This window comes from Taurulus bubalis (assembly GCF_910589615.1).
Source record: "Taurulus bubalis genome assembly, chromosome: 13".
Lineage (NCBI taxonomy): Eukaryota > Metazoa > Chordata > Actinopteri > Perciformes > Cottidae > Taurulus > Taurulus bubalis.
In genome coordinates, this window is record NC_136601.1 from 12,369,224 (window position 1) to 12,382,848 (window position 13,625).

Sequence of the window (13,625 nt, forward strand, 5' to 3'; positions counted from 1 at the left end):
CCACTGTCAGTCACAGTATAAGTATAACAAGGACACTGGCCATTGACATGATGCACAGGTCAACAGCGCATCAGAGAGGAGACATGTGATTGATTTGTAGTTAATCTAAACCATGCAGGCGTCTTCACAGTTGAATCCGACTTACATGCAGTGACAAATATGCTGTTTCATAGCACTCGGATGGAGCGCTATAGTTTGTTGAATAACTTTACTGTATATCATCAATTACAGATGGGCTTTTTTCCAGCATGCATAAAGTTCATGCTGTGGATCCAGGGCAGATGTGGGAATAAACCATAAAAAGAAGCAGTAAATGCAGCGTGTGAGAAATACACAGCCATGCAGTGTAAATCATTGCTGAAGATAAATTATAGATTTGTACGTACACTAATGAGGCATATCAGAAAAACAAGATTGAATTATTCTTTTGTATATTATTAAAACAAAGATCATCCTGATCTACTTTTATCACTTGGATTTATTCTTCATAAATTAGTTAGCAAGCGTAAACATACATATACATGCAATGTTATGACATGCATCATAGGAAGCATTACAAACACTTTTGAACATAAATAATTGTATCTATTGTAAAACACAATTATTTTCACATCAGTTGTTGCACGATTTAATCATTTACTACTTTAAATTCATGGACAGATTAGGTTTTTAACAAAACATATAAAGCATCCTCAAGGCTGCAATTACTTATATTACTTTTTCATTTTAAAGTTACTTGCAATTAACACTGCATTGAGAAATGGAGCATTGAGAACGATGATGTAATGTGTGTGTTTATTGCCTGAACGTACTTGTTTTACAGTCTTCACACGGGTGGCCGACATCTGGATATACATTTCAGTTTTTCTCCCGAAGGAGATGTGGCTGCCTTAATTGCACTTTCTCATTAACGCTTCTCGAAGCTTTCTTCTATTAAACTCCAAAATATTTTCCTTTTAAGACTGGGGCATGCACATCTGGCTCTGTCCTTGTCTGTCTCTCTGACGGTTGGGGATCCTCGCCACGCAGACAGGCTGAGGAAACATTATGTACAGTACACCAGGTTCTCTCAGCCCTTCCCTCTGTTTGCATGTGGGACTATTGCCACTGTGCTTTTTCAGACTCCACATTTGGTGGAGTGGTTTTCATTTGTTATTCTATTAGGGAATTATACAAGGTGCTGAATATACACAAGTTCCCTGTTTCACCACTTCACAGCTGCTCTTTGAGTTATATCAGGTTCCCCTTTGAAAGAAAGTGAAAAGCGGCCTGTGAATGGTTTCAACACAACTGTGTAGCTGGGCTAAATTTATGTGCATATTTACATATGAACGCAGCGTAGCTTGTTGTCTGACTGCATAAATGCTAGGTCTGTAGCAATCAATCCAAGTTTTCAATAGTGTTGCGCCAAGTTAAAACACAAAGAGGGTGGCGTTAAAGATCTGGAGAGTACATTCACTACCGAGGAGAAGTGGTCCATGTCCTGTTTCTCTTCATGCTTTTAACACAGTGTCCTGTATGTCCGCCTACAGGAAGTGTATAGTCTACAATTTGAACAGGATAAATGAAAGAAATGCTTCATTTTGAGGGCGTTGTATGATCTCCCCAGTATCTGTACTCAACAGCGTGGTTTTGTAAACAAAAGTTGCCGCACATAATAGATCAGTTATTATTATATCATTGCCTTTGAGATTTACAGCTCTTGCTTGAGTCAGAGCACGCTGTGTGGAAATAGACACGCCGATAAATTATGATCTGAGTCATTCCTGTGGTCTTGTTGAAGGAGAATAATATCATTTGTTTGGCTTGTGGAGATCAGTGGAAGGCAGGCTGATGAAACTTCCCAGGCTAAAAATATGAATAACTTCGTAGAAACGTGGCCCTGGTCACTGCGAGACACACGTCTCTTTACTGGGATTTTGCGAGTGGCTTTACAAGGAAGGAACTGATATGTTTGAAGTTTTCTTTGAGAACAACATCAAATAGATAACTTTGTTTGTAGATGACAACATTTCACCAGCATGATTCATCATAAGACTTATGATTATATTATGAAGCTTTGGTGATGTTGGGCACCACAGGGCAGAGAGGGACTGACAAACTGTTTAAGGAAGTGTATGAGAAAATACAATGAATACAAGTAATGTATGTATGATTCATACATCTACTGGTAGAATTCAGTTAACATCTATGCTTTGTTTAATGTCTTGTCACATGAGGGAATATTTAATGCTGATTTATGTCGCCATTTAACTTTGATGCACTTTCCTTCAGCAATGACCGGCAATGACTCGTCTCAAATGTATCCGTGGGAAATTAGTCGTTGCTCCATCGTCATCTCGCAGGTGACAACGGATTAGCTTTAATGCTCAGCGGAGGAGCCTGCTGGAGTCTGTGGGAACGTTTCTGTGTTTGGGTGACACTGACAGCGATACTTAGCAGGGTGCCTATCATCCAGTTAAATCCAGATTGTGCTGACAAGGCCAGACGTGCATGAGCATGCACATAAGCAAGCGTGTGGCGAACCGCACGCATCGACATACACATGGGCAAACAAAAACACAAGCAAGCACACAAACACACACCAGGGGACGGCCCATCGAGGGCCCAGCTCCCTCCAGTGTTGTCCCAGTTGCCGGTGACTTGGGTCACACAGCTGCAAAAAGATGAGGAAGGTGGAGAGACTGAGAGAAGGAGAGATTGAGAGGGAGGAATGGATTAAAATAAGGAGGTGGTAACGTTAGAGTGAGGCATATGTTAGAGAAGAATAAAGGAAAGGAAAGAAAGAGAGAATACGGTATAATGATGTACGTGGGCGAGGGCAGTTGAGAAAAGAGTTTCTTCCTGTTTCTTTCATCTGTTTAACTTGGTGATTTAATTAGTTGTTTCAAGGAAGAAGTTATTAGTACAATGACCTATTTGTCATGATGATCCTGTTGATTCTTGTCATCCCCTCACCTCACTCTGTCGTTTTCCTCTAAAAGATGCTTTTCAAAATCAGTATTGCTTTTTTTAAGTTGGATTTTGTCTGTCATTTGACCTCATGACAAACTAATGCAGGCCATTCACTGTTTTGTGCTGTAAAACAATGAAGTGGTTGGGCTATAAAGATGCTCAGCCATCGTTTAGTAGTTCTATGACCTTAGCATATATGCAGCCATTTAAAGATGGATCCACTCTAAAATGAAATGCTACACCTCAAGTGGCTATCGTTTCAATACATTCTAATTCAAAGGTGCTCAGCCGTCACTTAGCAGATATATTTACGTACAGCACAGATGCTACCAACCTTCTTAGTGACGTCCTTTTTGGACATGTGACATGGTTTGGAAGAAAAAGAAAACCTGCCAACTTAGATCTGATCGTGAAATGTCACCTATCGCTGTGATTCAACAGTATGTCAGCTTCACAACACATACAGTAGATTTCCATTTCTCAGCGCCACGACAGTCTGAGGCCAACTCAGGTTAGAAATAGATACACAAACAACCACACCAAATACGACAGCTGAGGTATACAGGACACTAAAGTAGCATATGCAGATGAATATAGACAGATGGCACTGAACTCTATAACCTTTTGTTCTGGGACATGATCCAGCCAACAGTGTATTTATCAGAGGAGCAATGCAAAGTTGCAGCTCTGCCACTGCTTTGGATCTTTGGATCCAGTCTTTTGAGTATTCACTTTGTATGCAAGTAATCAGCATGTTACATAAGCAAAAGCTATACCCTGTAGTGACGTGTATCTAATTACAACACACCGAAATCCAGCAGCTTTCTTGAAAAAGGTTGGTTAAACTAGGCGACCCGTACCGAGTCGAAGGGCTTTGACATTGCTAATTACATATTCCGCTGCTATTTAACACGACATGGCCAATTGCGTCCACAACCTATGACCTTATGTAGAGCATCCACAGAGACATTAGTGAGAGCACTTAGTGGCTTCCTTAGAGTCCAATACCTTATAGCTTAGCTGACAATCTTGCATAAACACGTTTGTGCTGTACAAATGGTAATCTCATACGCTATGGGGGCTAGACTGTACTGTTATTTCTTTCTGGAGGGATGCTGGGAATGTGGCCTGACAGGGGTTCACCATCCTGCCATTTTCCCGAGCGCACTCCTCTGGGTCTTGGCTCTGTTTCAGTATTTTCACAGTAAATCTAGCCAGGACATACTCCCCATTATAGCACAAGGTAAATCTTTACATTATGGCCTGAAGCTGTCTGGCTTCTGCTGAATCACAGCCTGGGGCCAGATGCTGCCAAGTCCCCAAGCTTGTTAACTGCAATATACTGCACGGAGCACTATTAGCTACTGTACTGCTTGTCCTGCTGTAAACTGCTTTTAGTTTCAGGAAAGGCTACTGTTAATGAACTTATTATCACTTTGTATGAAGTGAAATTAAGTAGAAATTAAGCATTTAAGTGGCCCTTTTTTTCTGGGAAATTGTAATCAAGGAGCAGTTCTTGCCTTGGTGGTAATTGTTTAGCATGTCACCCAAGCAGAATTTTGTAATAGCAAATGAGATGCTCTTATCAAGAGACTAATGAGTTACAGTTCCTCACAGATGCTGAAAAGTACAAAACACACACACGCACACGCACGCACGCACGCACGCACGCACGCACGCACGCACGCACGCACGCACGCACGCACGCACGCACGCACACACACACACACACACACACACACACACACACACACACACACACACACACACCTGCTTGTGGTGTCCTCTGATTTTCAGCTGCCTTTATGGGTGTACAGGAGAATGAATGCTTCTATGTTTCCTACCATGCACATATAGATTAAATCCCTTCTGTAGCTAAATACAGCCTATTACAAATAGGTCTTCAGGTGCTTGTAACTTATGGTAATGTTGAGTACATGACAATGTTTTAACCTTTAGAGCCTTCAACTATCAGACTTGAAACAGGATTTACAGGATGTTTGACATCACTGCTATCACAGACTCATATGAGAGCAAATGTCACGGTCACAGCCTTATTCATGTGCTCCTTTTCTTCAGCGATGCAGGGAACATACATTTCTATGAACTGCTGTTCCGGGCAAGTAATCCTAAATAATGATTGTGAGCAGTGATTGTTAGAAACTGAACTGAGTGAACCTGACATTTCATCATGATAATATTTACCCGGCCAAATGGTCTATACTATTTATTTATACATTGCTATGAATCTAATTTTCTTGCAATCTTATTCTTCTAAAATTGATTCTGTAGTGAACTCACATCTATGAAACTCCCTAAAGTTATTGCTTGACATTTAATTTATTATATGTTTGTCTTCTGAGTTTCTACCTTAATGGCACAAAAGATTACATTAATTCCTATCTTTATAAATGTCAATATGCAAATACTACAACCCAAAGGAAGTGTTTTCAAAAAGACAACATGCAGAATCTGGTTTTACACGGCTTTCGGTCATGTAACACCACAAACACTCTGTGCTGTCTGTGTAGAATATCCAATGTCAAAACATTCCACTTGCCAACATGATGGATTTCATGCAGACTAGAGATGTGACACATTAACGTTGAACTATTGAACTTGAAAGCAGCTTATAATTAATGATGGAAGGAGCGGCTCTCTTTTGCTGTTAGACCTTTAACAGCAGCAATAGCTCCCTAAACATCACTGGGTTAATTACTGCCCTCATGACAAAAAGAGGCTTACTCAAACTGACAAACACACTTGTCAGAGTTTCAAAGCGTTTGAGGGACACACACGTAATCTGAAATGTTACAAAAGATGCCACTGAATTCATCTGCCTCAGTTTGGTTTTTCACAATTTTTCTGAGGAGGAGAAGTCCAAATAAATTCCACATAATTGATGAAACAACCCTTTGACGTTTGCTCTTATTTGGCTGCCTTTAATATTCTGGAAAATCTGGTGCCGGTCGGATAAGGTCATTACATGGGGAGCGAGTTTGTTTCACATGATGCAACAGTGGCTCAACTATATGTTTTATTACACACATTAACTCTGATTAAATTAGGTATGGAGAACAGCATTGCTCCTTCCGGATAAACTCTGAAAAATATATTTTGCTTTGTCTGCCTCCTGTGTTGAGATGAAACAATTCTCTTTTAGGAAAATGTCATTTCCATTGTGACTCTGGGGCATTGTGTTCAACTGGGTTGGAGACACATCATACAAGTGCCAGTCAGAGCATGGCACCCACAGTTATGGCTGGACATCCAGAGGTATGGCCAGTGCTCAATTGTCTCTTTGTGCTTTGAGAACAAAACAGCAACAGAACAGCGAGCAAACAGTCAGACGACTCCTGCCTCTCGAGCAGCCCCTTCATTCGAAAGCCAAGATGGGACACACTCAAACGCGCCCCGCTGTAGTTGCGCCTATTGGGGCTACGCCACCCTGTCCCAGGACGCTGTGCGCCCTCCGCCTGGCCGAACCGGCCCACAGATTCTGCTGCCACTACCAGCACTTCAGCTATCCTGAGAGGGCCATGAGTTACTCGCCCCCTTACTCACCGAGTCTGTTGAAGAGGCCAGATCGGCGGTAAGTGGGGGGACAACGGAGGGGAGTCAGAGAGTGTATCTTGCGAGTGAGATAGAGGGCATGACAGTGATGTGTGTCAGTGACAGACACATTAAAGGAACATTAACAGTTCGGAAGAAGATGGATGGTAACGGCAGTGTGTCACTGTCAAAATGATAAATGATGCAGAGTCGCGGATGCAGTATTTGTCATGAAATGGCCTCGGATTACAATTCCCATGTAAGGCAGCATCTTAACAGTTTTTCATAGTGTCCAGTCTTGCCAAATACAGAACTAAATATAATAGGGAATTAACCTTATGTGTATCACCTGTGCTTAATAAGTTATTATACCTCTTTAACACATTTTCATTACTCAATCTTGTTGTTGTCATCTTTTGCGTTTCCGGTGATTGTGGGCTGCAGTGTTGAATGCAAGCATAACGTGATATCTCTGCCGACCCTCAGATAACAATGTCAGTCTTGTCCTCCTTTTCTGCATGTACTGCATGTTTACTACAAGCTATCACGTACAGTCCCATTACATGCGATCAAAGGGCAGAAATTGACAGCCTGTTAAATTTATGGAAAAACCTCACCAGTGAGACCAAGGCCGTGTGCCTCCTATTCATGGCTAGGGAGACGTATAGGTGATGTGATAATGAGTGCCGCTGGGTGTTTGCAGTGCTCTGTATTCATTGGTTGTAACCGCTCTTGTTGCCCACAATTGCAGCTTCCTCTAAGACGGCCTCTGGCTGCAGCCTATGGCAGGGCTGTGTGTTCCCGGGCCACACTCTCCTACACGCCTTGCATTCCTAATTATGAGAGTGCAGATGGGACACACACAGTAAAAATAAGACCTTTTGTCCAAGAAGAGATCTCAAACTGATAGATTTTGTTTTCTCTGTGGAGTTGACGACCAGTGTTTCTTGTTGGTCTGCATTGTGTTCGTTTCGAATTTGGTGCGACCGAACCCCACAACGCCAGACCTGTCTCGGCTTCTTTCTTCTTCGGTAAAGATGAATCACAGTATTATATAACACGGTTGGCTCTTGCACGTGGGACATCTGATGGAAGCCGAGGCCCATCACCTGGCAGTGGAGTTACTCACTGGATTTGGCGCGCGGCAACCATGGTCATAGAAAAAGGCAGACACAATTTAAACTAGAACTGCTAATGTTGTGTGTGCTTGTGTTGTAGCAGATATTAAGCTTAGGGCATCCTAGTTAACACTGTCGACTTCTTACTGCATGTGGCTCATTAGGTATATTTTACTTGAACCGCGCAGGCACGCTCCTCACTCTCTGTCTATGCATCTCAGCAGAACCACAGGCTACAACCACATTGCCGTGACTCCCCCCTATCGTAAATGGGACTATCACAGCGGGGCAAGGTAATTCACCAGTCCCTCATTGCCAGAACAAGGTCTGATATTAAACCTGGCGGCTGTACTCTCACGGCACAAAATCTGAGACGACAGGCACTATGGCCCCTAATACTCAGTCAATGTTCTTTCTGCTGAGCCTTGTTAGGCCTACCAACAGTCAGACTTTCCACTCTAATTATTGTGTTACATAACATAACTCCTTTTTCTCCAAAAGACGTGGCAGGCGATAGGCTCTTGGTCATTTGTTATCATTTTAAATCCATGTTTTCTTTTTTGAAGCAGTGCAAACTATTTTAGGAAATTTGAAAGAAGTATATATATGGCATTTAATAGGATATGCATGAACCACATGTAATGGCGACTAGTATTAGACGTAAGACCCACTCAGAGAATCATTTATTTTGACTAGCCGGTAATGTTCATGTACATGTGGTTGTTGCTTTGGAAGAAAAATGATTATGCAACAGAGGCTTCCTAATAAATACTTAATTGGCTTATTATCAGTATTTATCAGATAATTGTAACAGCAAAAGGGAACGCAATGTGACAGCGCTGAGAAATTATATTAAAGCTAATAAAACCTGCATGGACGACTCACTGAAAAAAAGTTGTATTGCTCAATAGAGCTGCCAGCACTCTGGAAAATCTCATGAAAAGAAAGATAAAACATAGCAGGTCTGTTTTTCTCTGTGGTCGGCTTCTAACACAAATTGTTTATTACACGTTGCAGGATGCTCAGTACAGTTGCGCCACATCTTGCACGATGCCAGTTCAAAAGTGGATGTGAAGTGCAAGCGGTCATACACCAGAGAACAGTGCTTTGGACTCATTCCCGTATGCCTCCCAATGAACGGAAATGCACACTCTATAAGTTGTGAGACAAACAACTCATGCATTACAATCTGTGTTTCTCTAAAATAAGTTGTTTAGTCCACACATTAAGGTAAACTAGTGCAACAAAAACTAACAAGTACATGGCTATGGAATGCAAACATTAAATACGTGAATGCATTTTCATTTAATCTTTATTTATCCAGAAATGGCCAAAATGGCAGCAACAGGAGGCAACTCGTTTACAAACAAAAATTCAACACCCTCTCAATCAATTGCAGACAAAAAATACAACAGCATGAATGAAAGGATGATTGGCATTTAAGAGTTTGTAAGAGTAATGTGTTTTCTAAGCAGGAAAAACTGGAGCTGTTGATTTGTGGGGGCAGGAAAAGGTGTACGGAAAATTCCGTAGTAAACACTGCGTCCTGAAACAGCCTTTGTTATTGACATTGTCCCTACAAGGGATGGTGCATTATACGTTATTACCACTAGAGGCCGATAGAGTTCAGGTATGGACACAGGGGAAATTTACCGGGGAGAAGGTGGAAAAGTACCTTTGTAGAGTTCCTTTGCATTAGGTCGTAAGGTGCAGGACATTCCGTTGTCGCATGTTGCATTTTGTAACAAACAACAATAAAGTGATGGGAACAACTTGTTGTTGTTGTCATTACCGTGCAGTAATAAAGGACAGTTTGCAGACCTATTTTAACTTGTACAATGTTACATTAGGCAAATCAAGAACTACTAAATACCTACTTTCTTTTGTGCAATTAACAATTACAAGTTCCTTGAATTGATTTAATTGATTCACGTCAACGTCAGATGCTACGAATCCTCATCACATCCTTGCTGTGTCCAGATCGAGTTTGTAGTTAATAGCAACACGAGTCGCTTATCTATGCAGAAATACTGTGATTCCATTTATTCGGATGGTGGTCATGAGGATAATTGTTGCAGTGAGTACGGACCTAGGCCTGTGGGTTAACTGCAAAAGCCAGAAGGCAGAAGGAAAGTTCAGAAACAGGACATATGCAATGCTGCATTCAAATGCTCATCTAAAACTCGTTTATTTTCAGGTATTCCTTTTGTTTACAAATATTAAGCTTTACTGCAATCTAAACTGCAAACTTAAACTTAAACTTTTTTTAATTGCAGAATAAAGATGTCAAATGCATTGTTTTAATAGAACGAAAACACCAAGTTGTTTTGTCTTTGATTTGTTGTTGATGAGATTTTCTTCTGCCTATCATAATCATACTCTAACGACCAGAAATATATATATAAGCAAAGTAAAATAAAAAGCTGTCGTACTATAAGATAAGCATTGAATACGTCAATGGAACCCACCTTAATAACCCCGTGGTAAAAATACTACTAGAGCCAGCCTCGTGAATACTTGTGAAAAAAGTTGAGGTGGGACGTATCAGTTGTCCCAAATCCATTTCCCCTCTATGATGGCGGCCTAAACCCCGACCCCGCAGATTCATTTGACTAATATATGCGCGCGTCAGATGACGTCAGAAGGCAAGCCATTCAAATAGCAGCCGGTGGCAGAAATAGCATCAGACAGTCGCTTGTTTTAAACCGGCGAAGCTCACACCCCGACACAGCACTGCGCTCAGACAACTGCAGCGCGCGAGTGCATCGCAACGACAGACCCAACACACTCCGGATATACACTTAGCTGACCCACCCCGTCGCAAACGTGGCGAGAAGCGTGATCCAAACGAGTCTGGTACTCAACATGAGCACGGAGATGTTCGGCAAAACACCCATGGAGGTGGCCGTCTACCAGTTACACAACTTCTCCATCTCGTTCTTCTCCTCGTTTCTCGGAGGAGACGTTGTATCGGTCAAACTTGACAACAGGTAAATATCCGAAGTCGCTACATGTTGAATGACAGTGTTGCTATTATTTCTGCAAGAATGCGCTTGTTGTGCATCGGAGCACGAGCACTTTGTTTGTGTCTGCAGGCCTCCAGCTATCCGTACTGTATTTCCATAAAGCCGTTCAAAAACATATCGCGCTCGCGTGCAATGTCTGATATCATGTGTTATTACAAAATGCCTCGAAGTGCCGTCTGCTCCGCTCTCTTTCTCTCTGCTGCTGTTTATTTGGACTTTGAGCGGATATGTGTGTGTTCACTGTCTCACGCACTGCTCGTTATACTAGCGGGCTGTTATTGAGGCACTATAGTGACTAGTGCCTCAATAACAGCCTGATAGTACTCTCAAAGCAATGCACCTGCAGCGTACACACGCAGGTTAAACACACACTTTTCCTTTCTGTTTTGAATGCGTTGTGTATCACTGCTAAACAACGACGAATTCAGGAAGCAGCAACGTCTTTGTTTTTCTTAATAGTTAAAGCGTGTTGGGGGTTGATGTAAAGGCTTTGAACTGTTAATTGACGGCCTCTTTTTCTCCTTCTCTTCTGCAGTGCCTCTGGTGCTAGCGTTGTGGCCATCGACAACAAGATTGAACAGGCGATGGTAAGCCAAGATAACCAACACCATACAAAAGACACTAGAATAGGTTGCACTGTGCAGAGCATGCACGTCAACCCACTGACTTCCAAATGCTGTTTTCCCCATTTCATTCTGCACAAAACTAGCACTTTAGGAATGCCCAAAGAAAGTCCCTGTTCACAGGCTACTGTGTGCTTTATTCATGTGACAACAAGAGCAGGGATTACAAAACAAAACGAGAGACTGACAACATTTTTTCACAGAATTATTGAAAACACCCTTGAGTCAAGGTTGTAACATCTACACGTATCTGTATCTCACAAGAGCTCCATGCCAGCAAATAGACAGCATGGTGTAGAATATATGCTCTGACAGCAAACCCCATCATTTATTTTATTTTTTTAGCACATGCATCATCTGATAGCATTTCTCTGCTTTTATATCTAAACTGATCCATTTTCGCTTCTTTTTTTTCATGGCAGGATCTTGTCAAGAACCACTTGATGTATGCGGTGCGTGAGGAGGTGGAGGTCCTCAAAGAGCAGATCAAAGAGCTGGCGGAGAAGAACAACCAGCTGGAAAGGGAGAACTACCTGCTGAAGAACCTGGCCAGCCCCGAGCAGCTGGAGAAGTTCCAGTCTCGCATCCCGACAGACGCACTGGACAATCTGAGCGCCCAGCTGACCCCAGACCAGCACCAGCCCTGCATCCACATCACTGGCTCTGCTGTATAAGTGGCTCTGCCTTGGGGCGGGCAGAGTCACTGTCTCTTTACAGTAATGGACCTCCATTTTGAACGTAAGCGTTACAAAGTCGCCGCCGCCGAGAACCTTTCGTAACCACGAAGGTGAAGCATCGGGGCTGTAAATGACCGATGAGTCACACAAGAACTGCTGACACTGATAAGCACGAAACAGAACTTAAGACGCTCTGACCTGTGCGGTGTCAGGCCCGGCCGCTGATACCATCCAACTCTTTGTCGTAGTCTCTCTGTGTAGACAAAAGCGCTGATGATAGAAAGAGGGCTGACTAGGCACCGACAAGCGCTTGCTTTCAGACGGCAATGGCCGGGGGGCTTTCCCTGCTTTGCCGAACCCTTCCAACAAACGCCCTTTGCTCGAGAGAGCGTGGCGACGAGGTGTCGATCGGGCTGGCCCTGCAGGTGCTAACTTGGAAAGTGTTGGAGGTTGCTCCCCGCTCACCCGGAGGAGACCCATCTGAGGCGGTCCTTCATGTCTCAAACGAGAAGAGTCCCGTCATGTGGATATGTCTGCTCTCGAAATCCAGAGTTTCAAGGACCTCCAGCCACACATTTCAGCCACATAATGACGACTTTGCCTCCAATGTATTGCTCATGTGTTCATATACATCCAAGCATAACAAGAATTGTCATCAGGATAAGCTAAGGCAACAGAGGTGGAGGCTAACACAGTATAGCCGATTAGAGCTGATGGACTGCTGCAGTAGACTGACCAGTGTACTGTAATGATTCATAAAATGTAATCTTGCATTGCCAACAGTTGGGTCTTGCTGCTTTTATGGGGGAAACTAATCCTGCTATGTCTTGGGTTTTTGTTTGTGATTCTGAACAAAAAGCTGTTTGTAAAAAAAAAAAAAAAAAAAAAAAAAAAAGTCTGAAAAGACTTTTTTGTAATCTGGGGGGGGGGGGGGGGGGAATAGGCATATGTGCTCACTTTGTCTGCCTAGCCCCTCAAAGTAAAGGCTAGCTACGTACATAAAGTGGAAATGTCCTGAAGAGGACTTAGTAGAGATGGCGAGCAGATGCAGAAGCCAGCATTTGTCGCTGCAGATGCACTCCTGATTTTAGCAACTATGTCCAGTATCTGGTCTGTTACTTGCCCAGATGCCAACTGGAAAACGATGGCATGACAACATTGCCTGTCCTTAGTATGAGAGAAACACATTTCCACACTGAGCTCTGTTGTTTTCTAGCTACCAAAGACTTTTTGCCCTTTTTGTTTGTAATTTTAATTTTATTTTCCTCATAACTGAAACCGAGCAAACCAGGACCATGTGTACACAACTTCACAGGGAGAAGACTTGTTTTTAGCTAGTGCGAAAGTTTTTTTTAATGTGTTTTTGTAAAGATAATGGTATTGTTGCTGTAAAGTATCCTCAAAAAAGTTGTTCACTATGGTGTTTGGATACAACTGCACATTTGCAATAAACCTTATGTTTACATAATACAATACGTTGACACACTGTCTTTTGTTCATCAACTGTGCATACGTATCATTTGTGTGTGTGAAATCCAAAACATGAAATATTTTAGATTGATATGGGATACCACCCTCAAAGTTAAATACATGATGTAATGTTGAAAATATAGTATCTATTTCATTTGCTTAACTGAATATCCAAAAGCTGGTGAAGTTAATACAAGGTAACAT

General features: G+C 42.3%; 1 protein-coding gene across 2 annotated transcripts in view; it reads left to right on the forward strand.

Moving 5' to 3' along the window:
- tsc22d3 (TSC22 domain family, member 3) overlaps positions 1-12,819 on the forward strand; it is a 31,223-nt gene extending 18,404 nt beyond the window's left edge. The window contains exons 1-3 of one of the 2 annotated variants that reach the window (XM_079229025.1): positions 10,348-10,615; positions 11,187-11,238; positions 11,697-12,819. In XM_079229025.1, the coding sequence (XP_079085151.1) occupies positions 10,491-10,615; positions 11,187-11,238; positions 11,697-11,948 (429 nt within the window). In that variant the 5' untranslated portion in view covers positions 10,348-10,490 and the 3' untranslated portion in view covers positions 11,949-12,819. Of the gene's footprint in view, positions 1-10,347; positions 10,616-11,186; positions 11,239-11,696 lie in introns of those variants that run through there. The other variant, XM_079229024.1, reaches the window with a different exon arrangement.
- Positions 12,820-13,625: the final 806 nt, after the last annotated feature.